At 40.8% G+C, this 24,924-nt stretch overlaps 1 protein-coding gene across 1 annotated transcript in view; it reads left to right on the forward strand.

Annotated features, from left to right (window-relative positions):
• zfhx3b (zinc finger homeobox 3b) overlaps nucleotides 1–15,036 on the forward strand; it is a 271,273-nt gene extending 256,237 nt beyond the window's left edge. The window contains 5 exon segments of the mRNA XM_048186070.1: nucleotides 2,525–2,648; nucleotides 2,745–6,785; nucleotides 6,788–7,882; nucleotides 7,885–8,214; nucleotides 8,346–15,036. Coding sequence (XP_048042027.1) covers nucleotides 2,525–2,648; nucleotides 2,745–6,785; nucleotides 6,788–7,882; nucleotides 7,885–8,214; nucleotides 8,346–10,063 — 7,308 coding nt within the window. The 3' untranslated portion in view covers nucleotides 10,064–15,036.
• Nucleotides 15,037–24,924: the final 9,888 nt, after the last annotated feature.

Genomic DNA, 24,924 nt, shown 5'->3' on the forward strand with positions numbered 1-24,924 from the left:
CCAGCAGCCTACTCTGCCCGGTTCCTCAGAGAATACTCACCTTATTCCATTTCAGCTTCTATTGAGACTACCCTGCTTTCATGGGTTTTTTTTTTTTTTCCTCACCAAATTTTAGAAGTGAAATAATTATGTGCAAGTTTGCCTGTGGAGTTTGAATCGCTTGCTTGGCCAATCATTCTAAATTCTGTGAAGGCATCTCCACTCCCCCAGCCCGAAACAAATGGTGAACACATTAGTAGAGGCCAGACGGCAATATTTTTTCTTTTATAGAGGTAATAATGCACCGAGCGCTGTACAAGTGCGGTGCATGATAGAAACTGAGCTAATACAATGCACATTAAAACCAGCACCTTTTTTACAAGTAACGAGAGATGGAGAGAGGTACTCTATCCTGTTCCTCATGTCAGGCAGACAAGCTTAATGAATTCTGAATCAGGTGACTTTTAGTTCTTGCAAACATTGCATAAAGATGCACTCTCTTCCACTCTCACTCACCCTACCTCCTCCTTCTTCCTCTTCTCTCGCTCTCCCTCCCTCCCTCGCTCCCTCACTCTATGTCTAATGTTCTGTCTGTCTAAGATAGGGGTAATGAAAATAATTGTGCTTCATTAATTCTGAGTCTGGCTAGATGATAGCCATTTGGAACTATGTTTGCCAATTAGACGGTCCAAATTAAAAGTGACCTTGGGATACTCTCAGCACTCGGCGCTCTTTGCCTAATGATGCAGTTGTCTAGAAACAGTCCACTTTGTAATGTTAATCACAGGCATGTTTTGTTTCTGGAATTCTCCATACTGGTCACAATCATTTAACACTTTCATTTAGGAGGAGAGTGGGTTAGGGAGGAACCTAGAAAGCAGAAAAAAATGGCTACATTTTGCCCAGTGTGGTTTTGATTGCAGTAACCAGATGGTTATGAACCGCTCTGGTTCACTGACTATTTCTCAGAGTTTCAGACTCAAAGACATTGGGTTGCGTGGGACTCTTCATTTGATGGCACTTAGTTAAAGCTGCTGGCTGACTTGGAATGTGATTAGGTTTTAAATCCACTATAAAAACAGCTCCAGATCTCAGAAGACCCGTGAAACAGCCATGTAATGATACAATGTTTGCTTAGATCTCTCACAGGTAATTAGACGTTTTTGGTTAACATGACCCCATTAACTTGACTAATATCATGATGCAGAGTATATTATGTTTGAAGGATGTTATGATTTTGTTATATATGGGGGAAAAATCTTTTCAATGCAGTAATAAAATCCATACTCCCACAGACATGAAGCTGTTGTCTGATGTGAGCAAAATAGAATTGGTTGTCTCTTGGGGAGGAAAAAGGGGCACTGAGTTGCAAGGGCACAAAGAGGGGATGAAAAACATTATACATGTAGAGAGAGGGGGCACTAGAGAGACAGAGGGGGGATATATTGTGGAGATTGGGGTATTGAAATGCATGATGAGTGAGGTTGATTGTTCAGTTTGGGAAGTTAATTGAAGGAAGGTGAAGCACACAGTGGCTCATCTCCCAACCTTTTCCAATCTCAATCACTGATTACTGTTAAATAGGAGCCTGTTAATGAATCTGTTTTTATTATTATTCTGAGAAAGAGAGAGATAGCAGGAGAGTGAGAGCCATGCATGGAGAATCATGTGCACTTAAAAGATAGAGGGGATGTTGCTGTCATTCACACTTGATTAACTTCAACCTTTGAAGTGCCAAGCAAACCTTGGTGCACCTTTATCACAACAATATTCTTTGCTACTTAAAATTTTCCTAATTAAATTGACTGAAAAACATGCTGTTTGCCATCTACCTACATTTAAATTTATCTACATTTTTTATTAATGACTTTGTTTCAAGTAATAATTTGCATAATAGTGTAGATTATAATATTATGGTTGCTGGAAAACACATTAATGAGCACTGTATGTTAAATTAAGAGTGCTGATCATTATCCAGAAATTGACAGTTGTTGTATTACCCAGAATTCCAGGCTGAATGACGGCATTTCACCATTGCGCCATCCTTTTCTATTGGAATGAAAAGCACATTTTATGAGGTGGAAGACTTATTTAATTAGGCTCTCTAATAAGTTTTTCAACTGGCCAAGGTAGACCACTCAGCCCATCACACTAATTGGCTGCAGCAGGAGAACTATCGCAGAGCATGACAAAACACCATCAGTGATCAAAGTGCAAATTCCATGGATGGCAAATTAAGTCACTTGTGTGAAAGAGGGGGACTGTGAATGTGTTTGTGACCAGTTCAAATAAGATGATTATCAAATTATATGTTTATATCACATCTCTCACCTGTACCACCTTAAGTTAATCTTTTTCTTTTAAAAACTTTTTTTACAATGAAGAAATTACTGTATATGATACAAAATGCATAGTTAAAATTGTTTTTGTCCATTTCCTTGTCCTTTCTGCTTGTCCTTTACATTAATTTGAGATGTTCTACATTATCAAGAGGCTGTTTTTAAGGGCTATAATTAACGTGACAAATACTGTTTTATTTTTCCAGGTGGCAGCATCAGAAGTACTGCCAGCAAGCATGTTCATACCAGTCCCTGGACCAGAGAAAGATACTCAAACCGCACCTCCGTCCATAGCCAACTCAAACTCTGATGACACTAAGAAACACACAGGTTAGAATGTTGTGCAATTGAGAAAACACATTTTAAAAACATGCACTTATCTATGTGTTATCAGAATTTTAATGTGTGTTAATTTTTTGATTGCAGAGGTGGCAGATGCTGAGCCTGAAAAAGGAGTTTGCCTGACTTCAGACATCACTGAAGCTCGCAAGTCTCCTCTTGAGGAACAACAGCCTTCAAGGGATGATTCCACTGGTTTCCTTTGTTGGAAAAAGGGCTGTAACAAAGTCTTTAAATCATCCAATGCGCTTCAGATGCACTTCAATGAGGTCCACAATAAAAGGCCCCAACTGCCTGTCTCTGATCGTCATGTCTACAAATATCGCTGCAACCAGTGTAGTTTGGCATTTAAGACAATAGAGAAACTTCAGCTCCATTCCCAATACCATGTAATCAGAGCAGCCACAATGTGTTGTTTGTGCCAGCGCAGCTTCAGGACTCTACAGGCGCTTAAGAAGCATCTGGAGACCAGTCACCTGGAGTTAAGTGAAGCTGACATCCAGCAGCTCTATGGAGGTTTACTAATGAATGGAGACCTAATGATTATGGGTGATCCCTCACTTGGAGAGGACCAGGGAGGTCTTCTTGATGATGAGAAAGAGGGAGACGAAAGTGACCCTGAGGAAAAGCAAAGCCCAACTGGCAGTGACTCTGGATCTTTGCAAGAGGATTCTGGATCTGAACCCAAACGTGCCCTGCCATTTAGAAAAGGCCCCAACTTTACTATGGAGAAGTTTCTAGATCCATCCCGTCCTTTTAAGTGTACAGTCTGTAAAGAGTCATTTACTCAAAAGAATATCCTTCTTGTACACTACAACTCTGTGTCTCACTTACACAAAGTCAAAAGGGCCCTACAGGAATCCACCACCGGACAGCCAGAGCCTACCAGCAGCCCTGATAATAAGCCCTTCAAGTGCAGCACTTGCAATGTAGCATACAGCCAGAGCTCTACACTGGAGATTCACATGCGCTCTGTTCTTCATCAGACTAAGGCCAGGGCAGCAAAGCTTGAAGCAGCTGGTGGCAGTTCTAGTGCTGTTAGCAGTAGTGGCCCAAGCGGAAGCACTTCCAATAGCACTTCAACCCCAAGCCCTATTCCAGCCACTAACTCAACTACCAGCTCCAGCAACAGCAGCAGCTCCCCAGCAGGAGCTCAAACAGCACAGAGCATAATGGGAGGTAATCATCTGTCAAGTCATTCTCACAGTGTTGAGAATTTGGGTAATTCTGCTTGTCACTCCTCCCCTTCTGAGAATCATGAAGTGAAAAAGAAGAAATTTGCAGATATGCTTTCCTCAAGGGGTCATCAGCAACAGCTCCAGCAACAGCAGCAGCAGTTGGCCCAGGCTCAAGCACAGGCACAGGCTCAGCTCCAACAGGAGCTCCAGCAGGCTGCTCTCCTCCAGTCTCAACTTTTTAACCCTCTTCTTCAGCACTTCCCTATGACAACAGATGCTCTTCTCCCTCTTCAGCAACAGCAGCTGCTCTTTCCGTTTTACATTCCTGGGGCAGAATTTCAGCTAAATCCAGAAATGAACCTGAGCAGCTCTTCACTGAGCTTGAGTGGATCTGCTGCTTCAATGTTGGAAGAACAGAAAAACTCTGCCCAACAGGCCCAGCAGAGCTGCTTACAACAGCAGCTTATTCACCACCACCTTCAGCAACAGCACCAAGCTCATACCCACTCCCAAGGATCGAGTCAAATGGCTTTACTTCAACAGAGTGCCCTTTCTCACCCTGTAGACAAAAAGCCAAAGCCATCTCCTCACAGTGAGAAAGAAAGAGAGCTGCCAAAGGATAAAGAAATTAGTGATAAAACAGAGGATCATCTTCCAAAAGATATGTCAGACAAGTCCAAAGAAAAGAAAGATGCGCCTCAAAATGTAGTAAATGTAAACCATGACTCTGGATTTCCTCCTCCAAGGATTGCCTCAGATGCCCGAGGGAATGCCACCAAAGCTCTATTGGAGAATTTTGGATTTGAGTTAGTAATTCAGTACAATGAGAACAAGCAAAAAGCACAAAGAAAGCCAGCAGGATCTCTGTCAGGATGCAGTGGGCCAGCTGGTATCACCAGAGTGGTTGACCCTATTGAAGGATTAGAGAAGCTGGAGTGTGAGTCTTGCGGTAAGCTCTTTTCCAACATATTGATTCTCAAGAGTCACCAGGAGCATATCCACCAGGCTTTCTTTCCATTCAGATTCCTAGAAAGATTTGCCAAAGAGTACAGGGAACAATATGACAAGCTATACCCATTGAGACCTCAGACACCCGAAGCTGCTCAACCTCCTCCACCCCCTCCTCCCCCACCTCCACCTCCACCTCCCCAGAGGGTACCAACACCAAATATACCTGTTTCTGCTCCTAATCTGACACCACCAACTGCTCAAACCCCTCAACCTCCAGTTCCACTGGCCCAAATTCCAATGCCAATGGATCTCCCTCTATTTTCTCCACTTATGATGCAACCTATGTCACTCCAATCATTACCTTCTCAGATTCCTGCCCAACTGCCAGCTGTGGAGCCCAGTCTGGCCACTGATCTGGCCCAGCTCTACCAACAGCAGCTTACCCCTGCCATGTTGCAGCAACAGAATAAGAGACCCCGCACCCGTATCACAGATGACCAGCTAAGGGTGCTCCGGCAATATTTCGATATCAACAACTCTCCCAATGAGGAACAAATTAAGGAAATGGCAGATAAATCAGGACTCCCCCAGAAAGTTATCAAGCACTGGTTCCGTAACACACTCTTTAAAGAACGACAACGCAACAAAGACTCACCTTATAACTTTAACAACCCTCCAATTACAACTCTTGAAGATACCAAAATTGATTCAAAGCCACCTTCCCCTGAGCCTCAAAAACAGGAATCATATGGAAATAAGAGGTCCTCAAGGACAAGGTTCACAGACTACCAGCTGAGGGTGCTGCAAGATTTTTTTGATGCTAATGCTTATCCTAAAGATGATGAATTTGAGCAGTTATCCAATCTTCTGAGCCTTCCAACTCGAGTCATTGTTGTGTGGTTCCAAAATGCCAGACAAAAAGCCCGTAAAAATTATGAGAACCAAGGAGATGGAGGAAAAGAAGGTGACCGACGTGAGTTATCCAATGACCGATACATTCGGACAACCAACTTAAACTATCAGTGCAAGAAGTGCAGCCTGGTTTTCCAGCGCATATTTGACCTTATTAAACACCAAAAGAAGCTCTGTTACAAAGACGAGGAGGAAGATGGGCAGTATGACAGCCTAAATGAGGACTCTATGGATCTCTCCCATGAATACTATACTCCATCTGGGTCATCAGGTCAAACACCAATGCCCTCATCCTCAAGCCTCTGCCCTCTTCCTCCATCAACCTCTGCATTCTCTCACATCACATCATCTGAAAAGGACGAGCCTACACCAGCTAACACATCAAACTCTTTTGATGAAAAATCGAAACACTCTGCAGAAGCATCATTGGGTCAAAGAGAGCAGACCACTTTAAAACAGGAAACCAGTCATCCACCTGAGACCCCACAGCAGAGACCGCAAAGAGAGGAAAAGATGCATGCAGTCCCAAAGAATTCAAAGCTTTCTTCACCGTCCCTCTCCCAGCAGCAACAACACAGTGGTCCCTCCGTTTCACATACCAGTCAGACCTCCCAGAGTTCCCACATGTCCCTTAATCCTCATTTAGCCTCTGCCTCACAGCAGCAGTTGGCCCAGCAAATGATCCCATACCAGTGTGAGCAGTGCAAACTTGCCTTCCCTTCATTTGAACACTGGCAGGAACACCAGCAACTTCATTTCCTGAGTGTCCAAAATCAGTTCATTCATCCTCAATTTTTGGATCGCCCAATGGACATGTCCTTCATGTTATTTGATCCTAGCAATCCTCTGCTTGCTAGCCAGCTCCTTGCAGGAGCAATACCACAAATGTCCAGCAACTCTGCCACCTCCCCATCAACGCCTACATCCACTATGAACTCCTTGAAGAGGAAGTTGGAGGAGAAGGCAGGAACTAGCCCAGGAGAAAGTGATAGTATGAATAGTGGAGAGGAGCCACAACGAGACAAGCGCCTCCGAACCACTATTACACCAGAGCAACTAGAGATTCTGTACCAGAAATATTTGCTTGATTCAATCCTACTCGTAAAATGCTGGACCACATTGCTCACGAAGTGGGGCTTAAAAAACGGGTGGTACAGGTATGGTTCCAAAACACAAGAGCCAGAGAAAGAAAAGGGCAGTTTCGGGCTGTTGGGCCAGCTCAAGCTCACCGACGGTGCCCATTTTGTCGAGCCCTATTCAAAGCTAAAACTGCCCTCGAGGCCCATATCCGTTCACGCCACTGGCATGAGGCTAAACGTGCTGGTTACAACTTGGCTCTTTCTGGTATGCTACCTGAACAGGAAGCCATGCAGTTGAAGATGGATCCTCTGGATATCTCTAGCTATGCTCATCTTGCCCAGTCTAACAATGATGCGCAATGCTCATCACTGTCGCCTGTGAGCAAAAGCATGGACTTGTCCCCCCGGGCTCTCCTGAGCCCAACATCTATCAAGGTTGAAGGAGTAGAGGAGTTTGAAAGCCCAACCATTTCCTCAGTAAACACAAACTTTGATCAGAATAAACTTGATAATGATGATTGTTCCTCTGTGAATACAGCCATCACCGACACTACCACAGGTGATGAGGCAAACATTGACAATGACAGTGCTGATGCAAAGCACAGCCATAACAGTGGAGATTTCCTCTCAAAGTCTGGGGGTGCAGTCCCCTCCATTGAGAATGATGAACAGATGTCCTCAGGACTGGTTAGCCCTGCAACAAGTTACTACACGAAAGACTTTGAAAATGAAAATATGATAGACTACAGTGAAACATCTAGTCTGGCTGACCCTTGTTCACCAAGTCCAGGAGCCTCTGGAAGCAGAAGCATTGATAGCGGAGACAGGCCTGGTCAAAAGCGCTTCCGAACACAGATGACTAATCTTCAGCTGAAGGTGCTCAAGTCCTGTTTCAATGATTATAGGACTCCAACCATGCTGGAGTGTGAGGTACTTGGCAATGACATTGGACTTCCAAAGAGAGTTGTTCAGGTCTGGTTTCAAAATGCTCGTGCAAAGGAAAAGAAGGCTAAGCTGAGCATGGCTAAGCACTTTGGTATCAACCAGACTTCTTACGAGGGACCTAAGACAGAATGCTCTTTGTGTGGTGTTAAATACAGTGCTCGCCTTCAGTGCGAGACCACATCTTTTCCCAACAACACATATCCAAAGTAAAGGATACCATTGGAAGCCAGCTTGATAAAGAGAAAGAGTACTTTGATCCAGCAACGGTTCGTCAGCTGATGGCGCAGCAGGAGATGGATCGTATCAAAAAAGCGAATGAGGTCTTGGGACTAGCACAACAACAAGCCATGCAGCAACAAGGGATGTTTGACACACCTGCCTTGCAAGCCTTGAACCTTCAGTCAGGTTACCCAAATCTACAGGGGATCCCCCCTGTTCTCCTGCCAGGTGTTGGTGGTCCCTCTATACCAGGCTTTAACTCATCCAACTCAGGTATGTCATTAACTCTTCTAGTATGAGTAAGAAAGACTTTTGAAATAAAACTATAAAACTGACTACTAACTCTCAGATGTATATCACAGTATTCATAATCATGTTGTGTTTTTTTGTGTCAATTTCTGCAGCTTTAACCCCTCCAAAACCTCCAAACCTCCTGAACATGCCTGGTGCCAGTGTACCCTCACCTAGTCTCCCCACATCTGGTTTACCCAACAAGACCCCTTCCTCCTCTTCATTGGCCTCCCCCAGCCCAGCTCAGGCCAGCACATCTGTTGCCCACTCAAGCCCTACCCCCACATCTACATCAAACTCTTTGATGACCCAGCCAGGCCCTCGGCATGAAGCTCAGAAAGATCGTGATTCTGAGAGGGCCAGGGAGAAAGAGAAACCCAAGGAGAAGTCTGAGAAGCCCTCCACACCATCCTCAGCTGGGGGTACTCCCGCTCCTTCCACTTCTGCTGCCAGTGCCAAGAAAGAAAAACCAGACACTGCTGTTCCGGCCACCTCAATGCCAACACCCGGCATGGAGTATGTGGTCGATACTGCCCAACTTCAAGCTCTACAAGCAGCTTTAGCTTCAGATCCAACAGCTCTGCTAACAAGTCAGTTCCTGCCATACTTTATGCCTGGCTTCTCTCCGTATTATGCCCCTCAGATACCAGGTGCCCTTCAAGGTGGATATCTTCAGCCCATGTATGGCATGGAAAGTCTTTTCCCCTACAACCCAGCTTTATCACAGGCCCTGATGGGGCTTTCACCCGGATCTTTGCTTCAACATTACCAGCAATATCAGCAGAGCCTGCAGGAGGCACTTCAGCAGCAGCAGCGGCAGCTTCAGCAGATCCAACAGCCCAAAGCAAGCCAAAGTTCACAAAACTCGGTGGACCGTAAGGACTCTGCCAAAGATCCAGTAAAATCAGAGGAGCAAAAGAGCACTCCCTCAGTTGAATCCTCTACTTCTTCCACTCACAACAACCTAGCCACTGAGCAGCATGAAGTGGATGGCAAAGGTGCAGACCCCCATCTTGACCAATATATAGTCCCCAAAGTTCAGTATAGGCTGGCGTGCCGCAAGTGTCAAGCTGTCTTCAGCAAAGAGGAAGCGGCTATCAGCCACCTCAAGTCAATTTGTTTTTTCGGTCAGTCTGTGGCAAACCTGCAAGAGATGTTGCTTCGGGTCCCCAACAGTGGGAATGCAGCAGAGGGCGGCCTCTATGACTGCCTCGCCTGTGACACCACACTAGAAGGGGACAAAGCGCTCAGTCAACACCTGGATTCAGCCTTGCACAAACACAGAACAATCAAGAGATCCAGAAATGCCAAAGAGCACGCTACTAATTTATTACCTCACTCTTCAGCCTGCTTCCCCAGTCCTAACACCGCATCTACCTCGCAGTCTGCCACTCACTCAAACAACACCCCATCCCCTCCGCCAACAATGTCAGCCACCACGCCGTCCTCATCAGCATCTGCATCTTCATGCACCTCCTCCTCCTTCACGGCCACCCCACTCAACACAACAGCTACAGGCAAATCATGGTCCCAGACCCCTTTCTCCAGAGCTTTAGCTGGGAAGCCCAATCCCCCTTCGTCTGCATTGTCTTCTTTTCCTACAGTTTCCTCTCCTTCAACGGTTACCTCAAGTTCATTGAGCACCTCAGGGGTCCAGACCTCGATACCAACAGACGTCTTTACCGACGAGTCTGATTCTGACAGCAGTCAGAAGTCAGCAGACAGGCTGGGCAGGCCAGCAGAGGAGCCACAACAGCCTGGCTGTCTCAAAGACAGCAGTAGTTGTAGTAGTAATCTCACTAGTGTAGGATCGGACTCCATCAGATTGTAAAAGCTTTCAGTGATGAACAATATTTAAAAAAAAAAAAAAAAAGAAAAAGGAAAAAAAAAACAGAAGACAAAAGAAAACACAAAAGAAAAAACAAAAAAGCAGCAATGTTTAAAATATGTTTAAAGTATACAAACCAATTTCAGAAAAAGACGTGTAAAGACTAACTGCAATTCCAAAGCTTGTAACCAAAAATTTAAATGTTAGTGGATTGTTTTCCCATATCAACATGCTGGTTTTAGTTTATTACAACTCTTAATATATATATAGATATATATACATATATGCACATATGCAGTATATATATATATAAATGAATAGAGATCACAGCAGTTAACAGTCGGTTATTGCTAGTGGAATGCTGTATTGCAATGGACTGCCTCAAAGTTATTTGAATGGCCCCACAACCCTCTCTACAAAGAACGAGTCAACAAGCTGTCCCTTGTTTGCATAAGTATTTCCGCTTAATAGCACAGTCACATAAAGCCAGTATGTACTGTATGGGAGAATAGTCTTACAGTTTTCTTGCTATCTAAGCATTCAGATACCAATGGCTTGCTAAAGAAAAGAAAAATAATGTAATGTCTATTTTATTCTCAGGTCAACAGCTCACAACCTTTTCTTGTGTTACAAAAAAAAAAAAGTCATTATTTTATTCATTTTGTTCCAAACAAATGATAGACATTTCTGTTTTTGTATGTCTTTTATTGGCAGAAAGTATTCAGAAATGATACTAACTCAACTAAAATTTCTGGGCATTCAATGAGTAGCTGAATTGCTGGTTTTAAACCTTCTTAATTATTACTGTTTTGTTTTGTTTTGTTTTGTTTTTTTTTAATGGGAAAGTTACTAATCCCATTTTACCCAGACACGAAGAGCATTGCAGACTTGGTGGGGGAAAAAGTTTTTTTTTTTTTTTTTTTTTAAGAAAAAAAAAACCTTTCTGTATTTATGATAGATATATACATTTTTGGTGTTCAGTAGATTGTTGCATTGGAAATGAATTTAAACAGTATGGTAGATTGAAAAATCTTTGTGTACATTTAGCTTTTGTATTGTCCAACTTTAAGGCGCTTCATTTGATGTTGTCTTGGTCATTCCAATAGACTAGATTAAGGAGCAGGAAACGATCTCTACTCTATTTCTGTCCAATTCTCAGCTTCTTATTTTTGTTCTCCCAGCTGAATCTCTTTGTCACAAGGGGTTTCTCACCTTTGGTTTGTGCAGCATTGACCAAATCCGAAGAGAAATCTGGGGTGTGTTTGAAAATTGTTCAGTTATATTTGTGTTACCTTAGTGCACTTACCACTGTCTGACTTTCTCTCTTTTCGTCGTTATCTGTTCCTCCTTTCTTTCTTCATTCTGTACCCCCTGCCTTTGTAGATTTGGAGATAACTGCCTCTCCTTTAGCACTACAAAGCAGATACTTGTTTCCATGTAGTGTGGCTGCAGTCTGCTATAGGCTTTATGTTCATTTCAATTTTTTGTTGTTGTCGTCATATATGAAAATGAAAAAAGAATAATAATAATAATAATAATTCTCACGCTTTAAAACAAAAAGAAAATCCAAAGACTTAACACTTTCACCATTGGTGCATAAAGATGAGAAAAGAGGCTTCTTTATACTTGAGAATTTGTTGCTGTTTTTAAGGAAAGAAAACAAAGTTTTAAAATAAAAGAAGTACGCATCAGAGTTGCCGTTTTTGCTTCTTTGCAAGCAGACAGGTGGCTTTTTTACGTCAAATACTAAGAAAACCAAAAATCAAAAAGGGCCCTTGTCCTTGCATTGTGGAGTAGCACCGTTACAGAGCCATTGCAGTTTGTAAGATAGAAAAGGTTTTGTTGAAGTTTTTCTGTCACACATGAAATCCATTTTTTTTTTTTTTTCTTTTGTTTTCTTTTTGTAAAAAAAAAAAAAAAAAATGAATATATATATAAGGTCTGGTCTTTGAGGACATATGTTTTGCTGCTAATGTAGATTTGGAAAGGAAGAATACCTAGATGCATGCTCCTTTTGCTTTTTGGCTAAGCTTTAAGAAAAAAAGAAACAAACAATAAACCATTTCCCTGCCCCTGCAACATCTTTTTTTCCCTTCTTGTTGCAAAAACGGAACTTTGAAGACTGTGAATATATGTTCCAAAGGACATTTTAGCTTATTTTTTCATTTTTGAACAGACCAATGTTAAAAGCCAATGATCTATAATGTTTGTAAAAAAAAAAATAACAGTGCATTCCAAATACTACACCTGAGTTTTAATTTCTTAAGCAAGGACTGCTTGATTTTTATTCAAATTGAGTATAATTCTATTTTATCCCATTTCAAAGGTGACTGTAAGCTGTTGTGTAACTCTGCCATCATGGATTGCTGAATATCACCTCACTCTGTGTGACTACGATGTGTCGAGAGTGAACAGAATCCCTGCAGCCATTAAGTGACTTTACTCACTTGAACTAGATCACCAAGTCATAGTGGTTACCAAAAATTTACATACTGCGTGCTGTCCGGTACTTACACATCTTGCTGATACGGTGTCATCGTGCTTCTTGTTTGGCGAATTCGGCCTCCCTCCTGGGAATTCGTTTTCTGCAGGGTTTAAAGCCATTTTCATGCATGAAATGTCTGTTGCAGGTCTGTAAGGGGCATTTTCATTCCAAAGCATTGTAGGACTGGGGAAAGCAGGATTTGTTTTAGGTGCCCCTTGTTTTGCATGGTGACAAGGTAGAATTATGCCATTGTGTCCAAAGAGGTCCCTCACTCCAAGTCATTGCAATGGAAATGGTTGCGTTTTATCAAAATGGCCCCCATCCTTTCGTAAATGGAATTGCTTTTCCAAATCAAGTCGTTTTAAATTTGCATTGGATGGGGGCACAAATGTATTTGGCTTTAGTAACATATTTCCACACTTCTCCTGGTGTGTAAACGAGCATTAAGTCTTGCAGAACAATTTGATCTGGTGTTATTTGGTGTGCATGCTATTGAAATTGGATTCATCTGATCTGCAAGCTGATCCACTCCTTTCAATCCATGGTATCTATAATATTGTTCATTTAATTATTTTTGAGAAGTCTGCTATTGTATAGTTTATTTTTGAATGCTTTGCATTGTTTTGGTCTCAGATAATATCTTTATGGTTATTTTCATATAACTGTTTATTTTATTTTATTTCATTTTTTTGTTGTTGTCCATTTATAAATTAATGTTACAATGCCAGCTTTAAATTGAAATCTCATCTATTTGTTTTCTATCATTCTCTGGCCACTTTATGGTGTTACAATGTTCCTATATTTGTTTGTCTTGACACGGTTGTATCTCTTGCTTCCAAAGTGTTCTCGTTTTTTATAGGCTCTCGTGTGGGGCAGATTTCCTCACAACTGTTTCAGCCAGCATGGACTTTGTATGTGCGAGCGTGTGTGTGTGTGTGCGTGTGCGTGTGTGTGTGGGTTTCATAAGAGCCAGCATCAGTCTGAGTTTTTATACTTTGTATTCTATTTTCTACTTTCTTTTCGCACCAAAACATACTGAACTGCAAAGCTGAATCTTCAGTAAAGGGTTTGAAAAGTCCGATATTCAACACAATAATTGAGTAATGTGGTGAAAGAGGATATCGAAGCACTGAGCAGTTATTATTTTCATTAATTATATGAATGTGGCCAAAGCTTAATGCAGTCGAAAACACGAAAAACTTTAGTTGGTGCCCCTGATGAGTGTATATTTATTGTGGTTAATCCAACACGTGGCTGAGATACATCAACTCTCATTGGGATACTTGATTTTTGTGGACATTTTGCAAAGAGAGAACGAAAACGACAGGTTTTGCTGTAGAGGTCATCCTTTTCGCCCACTGTGAAAATAAACATGTATACAGATATAGATATATTTAAAGAAGACATCAACACTTTTCTTTGAAATGACAAAGAAGGAAATAAAGAGAACCGAACTCTGGGAAACTTGAGAGATGTCATTGAGATGTCTGAGAAGGCTGTTGGCACACCAAAACTGGGCATGGGAGCCAAAGGCGGGGCCGACGCGCCCCGATATCAAGTCATTACTTAACTAACACTATATGCCGATGGGAGTGGACTCTGCAACCAGTGGACATATGTGACACGGAGGGGAATTTATCTCCTTTTTCTCTCTCTGGTTCTGCATCTACTTGGACATTTTCTGCACTTCTGAACGGGATGGACTCAAACACTCGCATACGTTGTCTCCCAGTTCACGGTGTTGCTACCTGTTTCATTTCCTCCTGCCCGTTTCAGTGACTGACACATGGTTCCACTCTGGCGTGGAGTCGACCGGTTCCATCCAACCATAAAGAATGACTTTACCGTTCAAGGGGAGGGGATTTTCCTGGGTGTTATTCCTGAGGAAGCAGATAAACACAAAAAAGCGAAGCAACCAAAATTAATAACCAAACTAACAAGCAACCAAACAAAAAAAAAACATTTGCTCCAGTTTCAACGATGAACTGCTGCTGGAGCTTCCTGTTCCTTTAGTGGCTCCTGGTGCCACAGCATTTTTGACGCTTTTTGTGTTTCCTTTTTTGTTTCTTTTTTTTTTTTTCTCTCTCTCTTTCGTTCTCCTCAAATTATTCCTCCTCCTCCGAGCCTCGCAAGCACGGCTCTGTGGCTCCAGGTAGCCCATCCGAGGGTAGAACTTACAGCCTTGCAATGTACAAAAAGAGCAAGTTAAACCAAAAATGTTGTTCTTGATGTCTTTTCTATACTGTAGTCTTGTTAGCTTTTTGTTACTGTAATTATATGATGAAGATTTCCAAACTGTACCAAATTACATGGAGACTAACATACATAAACCACATGGAACTTCAGACTTTTAAAGAGAAACTTTTGTCACAAAAACCTTGTTGTCCTAGTTAAGTTGATTGTAGATGGTAATTGAATATACTCCTTTGAAAATATTTCATCAAGTATGTTTCTTGCTCATTGTGATACATTAAAAAGTATGAGCATAAAAGCCCTCTTGTCTTGGACCGTTTATTGTGTGATAGGTTTTGGCATGATTGAAGTGAGAGCGAGAGAGAGGAAGTGAGAGAACACAACCAAAGGTCACATTTGTTTAGTACTTTTAATTAGAATTCACATTTTTGGCATTAAACCGCAAATAGAACCAATAATAAGCATAGTTCATCTGATCACTGGCGTGAGCTTGATTTTGAAAACATAATTAACCCTAATTGCAATTAATCTAATGCAACATGCACATGATTTGACAGCCCCCTAACACACATTCCCAGTAGTTCATTGTCTTGTTGGTATGGTATTCTCTGCAAGAGCAGTCACATTGAAATTCCTCTTAGGGAGCATTCATGAACAAGATTAATTAAAATATATTAAGCAAGATATGTAGACACGTAGCTAATTAGAAGTGGCTGTTTATGACAAATTGAACTTGATTAAGACTTACAATCAAATATAATTCCAAGTGAAGTTTGCTGTTAAAAGCACCGCTCGTGGATTCGTTTTGACTCGTGTAGAGGATCAAATGCAACGTTCCAGGCTAATTCAAAGCCTTGTACAGAACAGGATCAGATGAGAGCTCCCTTGTGTACGCCCTTTGTGCGTGTTATCATATACTGTATGCGTTTGCTGGCGATTACAGTATGCCTGTGTTTTGTGTGGATGTGTCTCACTTTGTTTCTCTTGATTATTTGATTTACAATATTTGGAAGAGAACGAGAAAAGATCTGATTGCTAGCAGCAGGGATGTTTCACATTGATGATGCTCAGGTCCATTAATGAACTCTTGCTCTCTTTACAGCTTTCAACTAAGGTTTTTCACAGGATATTTGACAGGATGTTGGCAGAAACACAAACACTCACATATCATGTTGCAATCAGACACAAACAGTCTACATTTACATTTCTTCATTTGGCAGGTGCTTTTATTCAAAGCAAGTCGCAGCTTGTATGAGTCAGATGTAGCGGGGTAAATGTAGCACATTGGTCATTTACTCAGAAAACTTTGAAAAGTTGTCTCAACTGCTAAATTTACTACAGTCAAGTTGGATGATAAACGTTCACACAGACAGATGTCGGGTTCCTGACTCCTAGACTGTACAATTGTAAAGGTGCTATGTGACAAATGTAGCAGTAAATGAAAAAAGCTTTGTAATGTGAATTACATACTGAGTTTAGGTTTTACCATGGACAGCAATCTCTACTATGCCTTAGGATTATGATCAAGCAAACTTGTGAAAATACATATTTTAATGAATGTTAAACTACCCCAAATATATACTTTCCTCCAAAATTACATTTTACATAAATCACTTAATACATCAACTTTTTTGAAAAAGATCTGGGTGGAACATGAATGTAACTGTCTGTTATTTTGGAAGGAGGTTGAGGGCTGCATTGTGTACAAATACTGTAAATACACACCAGTACCGACTGAGTATTGAGCATTGAACAGTTATTACCAGTGGTACATTTATTTATCATTAGAATTGCTGTATCCCTTCTCTCAATGGGATTCAAACCCATGAATTGTTTTTTTGCCAGCGCCATGCTCTTACAGTAAAGCTTCAGCTACCTTAATTCATTAAAAACAAAATAAACTCAATTTCTTCTCCTCTGGTAAACACATGACATTACATTTTGGACTGATGTGCAAAAATCTGTATATATATATATATATATATATATATATATATATATATATATATATATATATATATGTGTGTTTAATTTAAAAAAAAAAAAAAATATCTGCACTGAACTTTGAGCGGAGTGGCATAGATGCTAAAGATCCATATAAAAGTGATCCATAAGTATTTTTCACTTATTTTTAAAGGGTTAGTTCACCCAAAAATGAAAATTCTGTCATTAATTACTCACCCTCATGTCGTTCCAAACCCATAAGACCTTCGTTCATCTTTGGAAGACAAATTAAGATATTTTTGATAAACTTTCTGAGCTTTCCGATAGACTGTAATGTTTTTACCACGTTGAAGGCCCAGAAACGTAGTAAAGACATCATTAAAATAGTCCATGTGACTACTGTGGTTCAACCTCAATGTTATAAAGTGATGGGAATATTTTTTTGTGTGCAAAAAAAAAAACAACAAAAATAACTTTATTCAACAATTTCTTCTCTTTCCTGTCATTCTCCTATGCTGTTTACATAGTAAACACAGTGCAGCGCTTCCAGGTTCTGCACTGTCAACAGCATAGGAGACTGACATGGAAGAAAAGACATTGCTGAAAAAAGTAGTCATTTTTGTTTTGTTTTTTGCACACAAAATATATTCTTGTCGCTTCATGACATTAAAGATTAGTTCACTTCTGAATGAAAATTTCCTGATAATTTACTCATCCCCATGTCATCCAAGATGTTCATGTCTTTCTTCAGTCGAAAAGAAAAGGTTTTTGATGAAAACATTCCTGGATTATTCTCCTTATAGTGGACTTCAATGGTCTCCAAATGGTTGAAGATCTAAATTAGTTTTAGTGCAACTTCAAAGGGTTTTAAACGATACCAGACAAGGAATAAGGGTCTTATCTAGCGAAGCGATCTGCCATTTTCTTAAAAAAAAATACAACTGTATATGCTTTCACATTTATACACAAATGATCGCCTTGCAAGTGCTTCCACCATTCCACTTTCCATATTCTTCAAAAAGCTTACGCTGTATGTCCTACGCCTTCCCTATTCTACTTACGGAAAAAAATGAAACTGGTGCCGCGTTCATTCCGTAAGTTGAATAGGGAAGGCGTAGGACATACAACGTAAGCTTTTTGAAGAATACGGAAAGCGGAAGCACTTGCAAAGCGATCATTTGTGTTTATAAAGCATATACATTTGTATTTGTTTTTAGAAAATTACCGATTGTTTCGCTAGATAAGACCCTAAATAAACCACTGTAGTCACATGGACTATTTTAACAGTGTCTTTAAACCTTTCTGGACCTTGGAAGTGCTAATAATGTTGCAGTTTATTGGAGGCCAGAAAGTTCATGGATTTCATCAAAAATATCTTAATTTGTGTTCCGAAGATGAACAGTCTTACAGGTTTGGAACGACGTGAGGGTGAGTAATTAATGACAGAATTTTCATTTTTGGGTGAACTAACCCTTTAAAAATAAGTGAAAAAGACTTATGGATCACTTTTACTGTGGTCTTTTTTATTCTTCTGAAGTTTGACAGTCCCCTGATCTGGTCTTCTGAAGCCATAATAACTTTTTAAGGTCATTAATCACTGGTAATATTCACATCTGCCAAAGCTTGCATCTATGGCCCTCATCTGTGTCCATATTAAATTTTATGCTTCTATGCTCAAAATAAACTGTTATATGGCAAGAGCCAGGTAGCAATTCTTCAAAAATTTGAAGGTGAGTAAATATTAATAGTAATTAATATTCCTTTTCCTAATGAGCTACTTTTATTTTATTCAAAGTGCCCACATAGAGTGTGCATTTGTGCAGAACACTTTTATGCAGAAGCTCAACTTTTGTCCTGTGTTGAAACCAATTTTTCCTCATTATGAAGAGCAGCCAGTGGGTCTCTACTAAGGAATGTGACACACTCACACCATATTGTTTTGATTCTAATGCAGGAAACCTCCCTATGAAATGAGATGCTTTTTTGAAAAACAAAACTGCTTTAATATGACAGGATGATGGTAGGCCACTCATGCAGCTAACCAAGGGCACGGTCTCCACTTTTGAAGTCTTCCCTGATAAAGCACTGTGCTATTGTATCTGCCTGTAGGCCACAGTTCGCATTATTATTTCGCCATTTGAAGCACTTTTGGTTTTGTTAGAATGGTTGTCGCAAGGGGAGATAGAATGACCTTGAGTGCTCCAAATTGTCTGAATTTTTAAAGAAATGTTTAAAGAGGATTTAAAAATAGTCCAAACCTAATGACATGGTTTCAAAGGACTTATGGTTTTAAATTCACATTTCAAACAACCACAAAGGCACATTTATGCCACAGTTGACCTCCACTGTCCACTGTATTGCTTAACTGATTGAAGAGATGCAATTTGTCCTTAGCGTAAGAATATGATACTTGACAAGGTGTTGAATGACAAGGCACACAGTGAGATCAGTGGGCATGGATTTAGACGGGTGTCTGAAAACATGTTTTTCACCATCTCACGGCTCACATTTCCACAGCAGCGGATCAACCCTCCTGTTTCCAATATTTCTTGCCTGTGGGACCAGCTCTCTATTGTTTTAGAGCTTGTGTACCAGAAGAACCCTATACTATGCATCCCTGGCCCTAAGTGTAGAGTTCTAAGAACAGGAAGTTGAAGAGGTGCCTCTGAAGTCCCTCTCTGCTCTTCCATACCCCCTACTGTCTGGACTCGAGGAGTTTAAGGAGTGTCAGATATAAGCTATCCTGGTCAGCAAGTGGCTTCAGATCCGCTAGCCATGCTGAGCTAGTTAACACACAACAGGTCATCCTTAATGAATTAAAAAACGCCCTAATTGGATCAGTGTGAAAACCCAAGCTGCTTCCTCTCAAACTTCAGTCCAGATGGTACGCATACTCAGATGTGATGTTGGCCAAGCATGGGGCCTGGGTTTAGGAGTGTGAAATTGAGTTAGCGCCTGGGTGTAGTGCTGATATTAAGCAAAGGTGCTTCCTCTTTAAGGTTTCCTGACCTCTTGGTGTAGAGTTCACCTTACTGATTCAGGGCCCCAGATTTAATTAGCTTCCCAAGGCTAACGTTTGAAGTACATTGTTCTCGAACATTTGTACACTGAGTTTCAGAGATTTAGCCAAAGTTTTGGTATACCAAAAAGATCTGGATAACTTTTGCCCAGGATTCAATGAAAGCTAAAGGAGGAGTTAAAACAGTACACTTTCAATGAAATTCAAAATGGTGGACCATGGTTTGACTATAGGCTACGTCAAATAACTCAAAGAATCCGAACAGCTTATAACAGGCCAATGTAATCAAAAGCTATAAGCATTTACTTTGAGTACCAGAAAACAGTGTGGTTAGTTTAGAAAATGGTATGAGAGTATTGTACCTGATTAGTATTTGCATGGTATCTCAGGGTGGCACGGTGGCTCAATAGGTAGCACAGTTGCCTCAAAACAAGAAGGTCACCATGCAGTCCCCTACAAAAGACAAGCAGCTTGGAGAATAGATGAATGAATGGAATAGATGGAAAGTATCTCTCCTTGAGGCATGATAAGGTAATCTCCCAGTTCAGATATCCAGTAAAATATTGCACAAGGGTGTTCCAGACTTTGTTGTCTCAGAGCTCAAGTTCATGTGTCACATGTCTCATATGTGGGGTAAGCACTGAAAATAATCTTCCTATTTTGTTTATAGTTCATATAAGGGCTTTCCACACTGAGCTTACCCCAGGTTATCATCATTCTAAACCCATCTTTTAACCCCGGGTATATAGTGGAAAATTTAACATGTAATTTTAGTCTCAGAAAAAAATGTGCAAAACCTATAAGGGGGGCAGTGTCTCTTCAAAAAAAACTGGGTGAGAGAATAATCAATAATATAAAAATCCAACAGTGACACCCGCAGGTGAAGTTGCAGTGGGAGGCTTGCCTCCCCTGAACCAATTGACTTTTAACAGACACCCCAAAGTGTGCTGAGAATTTGATGGGTGGTAATTGAGAATGAATGGGGGAAAGTCACATGAGATCATTGTGCTATGATTGGATTGGATTGGATATGATTGGTTCATGCGATAAATCCCGCCTCTCGTTTTCGTGCATGTTCTCGAATCGGCCTGAATGAAGAAAATGATGGTGTTAATGGGAAGACTAATTAAAAAGTAAGTAAACAACTCAGCCACTTAGATATCACCGCTTTGTCACCATCAAAATCAAACTTGAAATGGCCTGAAAACAGGATGACTGTGGGGGGTTTTAGTGAGAAATGAGCTTGGGGAAATGAAAGGTACATCTTCATGTCTGTGAGCAGGGTGTACAAGCTTGATGACTGCTGAAAATAAGTTGACTATTAAAAAAGAAAAGCTGAACATTAGTTCAAAAATAATATATACTGTATTGTTTAAATTGATACTGCCTTTAGTTATTATTTTGGAATAAATAAAAATGCATAAAAATACTAACTTGATGAAATTTATACTTGGTTTTAATAAATAGAACATTACATACTGCAAAAATACAAAATTGAATTGTATTTGGTCTCTCTTTTTCATGTAATGTTTATTAAGTGTAACAGGGACATAATTTTGCAGTGTGAAAGTGTAAAGCAAGTATGGTACACTGTGGCGGTGGTGCTATGTGATGTCTCATGCATTGCATGTTCTCTCCTAATCTGTCTGTGGGTTTAGCAAAACCCTCCAAGCTCTGCTTCCATCATTTGTGGAACATCAAGGGTACGAATGTTCGACAAGTTAAGCCGGAGTGACTACAAAAGGCACAAGTGTACAGAAGGCTGTGTGATCACAGTCATTGTCTTAAATGGAAAACATGAATGGTTTACTGGCTGCTGGCACTGAGACGTATGACCACATAGGCAGCAAATGAGGAGCAGAGAGCTGGAAGGGAAGCCATGGCAGCACAGATCTCAGAGTGGCTTTAAAGTCTGCATGGCACTGCCCTTCCTTTCCTTATTTCTGCTTAGTCCATATTCTGGGTCCGCTCAAACTTCCATTAGGTCTCAAACAGCCATTTTAGCAGTGCTTGCTAAGGCAAGCATATCACTATTGCTCATACTTGAACAAACACAAAACCGCAACCCAAACCCAATAGGACAAAATCCTGCTGTAAATAAATGACCGTGAAGCAATGGTAATGGTTTAAAAAATGAGATAAAAAATAATATTGCAATGCTTTTGCATTTCCTAGAGAAACTTTGCATTCAAAAAATGCAACAAAAAAATATTTCTACTACAGTGGGTACGGAAAGTATTCAGATCCCCTTAAATTTTTCACTCTTTGTTATATTGCAGCCATTTGCTGAAATCATTTAAGTTCTTTTTTTTTCCTCATTAATGTACACACAGCACCCCATATTGACAGAAAAACACAGAATTGTTGACATTTTTGCAGATTTATTAAAAAAGAAAAACTGTAAAATCACATAGTCCTAAGTATTCATTCATGACCCTTTGCTCAGTATTTAGTAGAAGCACCCTTTTGATCTAATACAGCCACGAGTCTTTTTGGGAAAGATGCAACAAGTTTTTCACACCTGGATTTGGGGATCCTCTGCCATTCCTCCTTGCAGATCCTCTGCAGTTCTGTCAGGTTGGATGGTAAACGTTGGTGGACAGCCATTTTTAGGTCTCTCCAGAGATGCTCAATTGGGTTTAAGTCAGGGTTCTGGCTGGGCCATTCAAGAACAGTCACAGAGTTGTTGTGAAGCCACTCCTTCGTTATTTTAGCTGTGTGCTTAGGGTCATTGTCTTGTTGGAAGGTAAACCTTCGGCCCAGTCTGAGGTCCTGAGCACTCTGGAGAAGGTTTTCGTCCAGGATATCCCTGTACTTGGCCGCATTCATCTTTCCCTCGATTGCAACCAGTCGTCCTGTCCCTGCAGCTGAAAAACACCCCCACAGCATGATGCTGCCACCACCATGCTTCACTGTTGGGACTGTATTGGACAGGTGATGAGCAGTGCCTGGTTTTCTCCACACATACCGCTTACAATTAAGGCCAAAAAGTTCTATCTTGGTCTCATCAGACCAGAGAATCTTATTTCTCACCATCTTAGCAAACTCCATGCGGGCTTTTATGTGTCTTGCACTGAGGAGAGGCTTCCGTCGGGTCACTCTGCCATAAAGCCCCGACTGGTGGAGGGCTGCAGTGATGGTTGACTTTCTACAACTTTCTCCCATCTCCCAATTGCATCTCTGGAGCTCAGCCACAGTGATCTTTGGGTTCTTCTTTACCTCTCTCACCAAGGCTCTTCTCCCCCGATAGCTCAGTTTGGCCGGACGGCCAGCTCTAGGAAGGGTTCTGGTTGTCCCAAACGTCTTCCATTTAAGGATTATGGAGGCCACTGTGCTCTTAGGAACCTTAAGTGCAGCAGAAATTTTTTTGTAACCTTGGCCAGATCTGTGCCTTGCCACAATTCTGTCTCTGAGCTCTTCAGGCAGTTCCTTTGACCTCATGATTCTCATTTGCTCTGACATGCACTGTGAGCTGTAAGGTCTTATATAGACAGGTGTGTGGCTATCCTAATCAAGTCCAATCAGTATAATCAAACACAGCTGGACTCAAATGAAGGTGTAGAACCATCTCAAGGATGATCAGAAGAAATGGACAGCACCTGAGTTAAATATATGAGTGTCACAGCAAAGGGTCTGAATACTTAGGACAATGTGATATTTCAGTTTTTCTTTTTTAATAAATCTGCAAAAATGTCAACAATTCTGTGTTTTTCTGTCAATATGGGGTGCTGTGTGTACATTAATGAGGGAAAAAAAATGAACTTAAATGATTTTAGCAAATGGCTGCAATATAACAAAGAGTGAAACATTTAAGGGGGTCTGAATACTTTCCATACCCACTGTATATTAAGTTCCATAGGGGAACACAATAGTTTTGTGAGAGAACACAAAGTATTTTCCTCCCATCTCATTTTTTTTCCCATCACCATATCCCCTTAGTGGCTCTGTAGTAAATACATGAACCCTTTTATAGAATTATCCTTTTTCAACACCGAATTTGAAATTGACAGTCACAAACCTATAGTATTATATTATTTGGTCAAGGTCTGAAATCAGTGCAGGGTTCCTTCTTCATTGCCATGCATCCTGTGATCACTTCCTTCCACTGTCTTCCCTCTCTCTTCCATCTATTCATGTCAGGCATCTTCCCTGCTATCAATGTCAAAGCCAAATTATGCTCGAACTGCGAAGACAGGTCAGACTAATTCAATCTCATCCGTCAGAAGAAATGATGGGTGAAGAGGATCCGAGGAAGAGACGTCCAGAACAGGGGGAAGACTTAAATGGGAATGACGAGTCACTCCCTTGAATTGAGGGAAGCGGCAAGAGCTTTATTTAAATATGTCCTCCTCACAGGCAGGAATATGAGGGCGTCCCTGACAAGAGAGGGCGAACTGATCAATTGATCACACACACCTCCACTTGAACATTGCCAACAATTGCTTTCTAAATGAATAGACAGAATATGTATTAATAAAGGAATAGCTCATCCATAAGAGCAATCTGTGTAAAATTACTGATGAAAATAGTCATAACCAAGGATTTTTCAGCGACAACAAGAACAAGAGAAAAAAGTGCATCATAATGATAATTAAAGGGATAGTTCACCCAAAAATGAAATTATCTAATTTACTCACCCTCAAGCCATCCTAGGTGTATATGGCTTTCTTCTTTCAGCTAAACACAATCAGAGTTATATTAAAGGTGCCCTAGAATCAGAATTTGAATTTACCTCAGCATAGTTGAATAACAAGAGTTCAGGACATGGAAAAGACATACATTGAGTTTCAAACCCCATTGTTTCCTCCTTCTTATGTAAATCTCATTTGTTTAAAAGACTTCCGGAAAACACTCGGATCTCAACATAACACCAACTGTTACGTAACAGTCGGGATCATTAATATGTATGACCCCAATATTTGCATAATGCCAGCCCATTCGACGCATTAGACAAGGAAAGGCAGTATTAACGGCTGGATCTGTGCACAGACTAGGTAAACAAGCAAGAACAACAGCGAAAAATGGCAGATGGAGCAATAATAACTGACATGATCCATGATCCATGATATCATGATATTTTTAGTGATATTTGTAAATTGTCTTTCTAAATGTTTCATTAGCATGTTGCTAATATACTGTTAAATGTGGTTAAAGTTACCATTGTTTCTTACTGTATTCACGGAGACGAGAGTCGTTGCTATTTTAATTTTTAAACACGTGCAG

The sequence above is a fragment of the Megalobrama amblycephala genome, linkage group LG3 (genome assembly GCF_018812025.1).
Source record: "Megalobrama amblycephala isolate DHTTF-2021 linkage group LG3, ASM1881202v1, whole genome shotgun sequence".
Taxonomy (NCBI): domain Eukaryota; kingdom Metazoa; phylum Chordata; class Actinopteri; order Cypriniformes; family Xenocyprididae; genus Megalobrama; species Megalobrama amblycephala.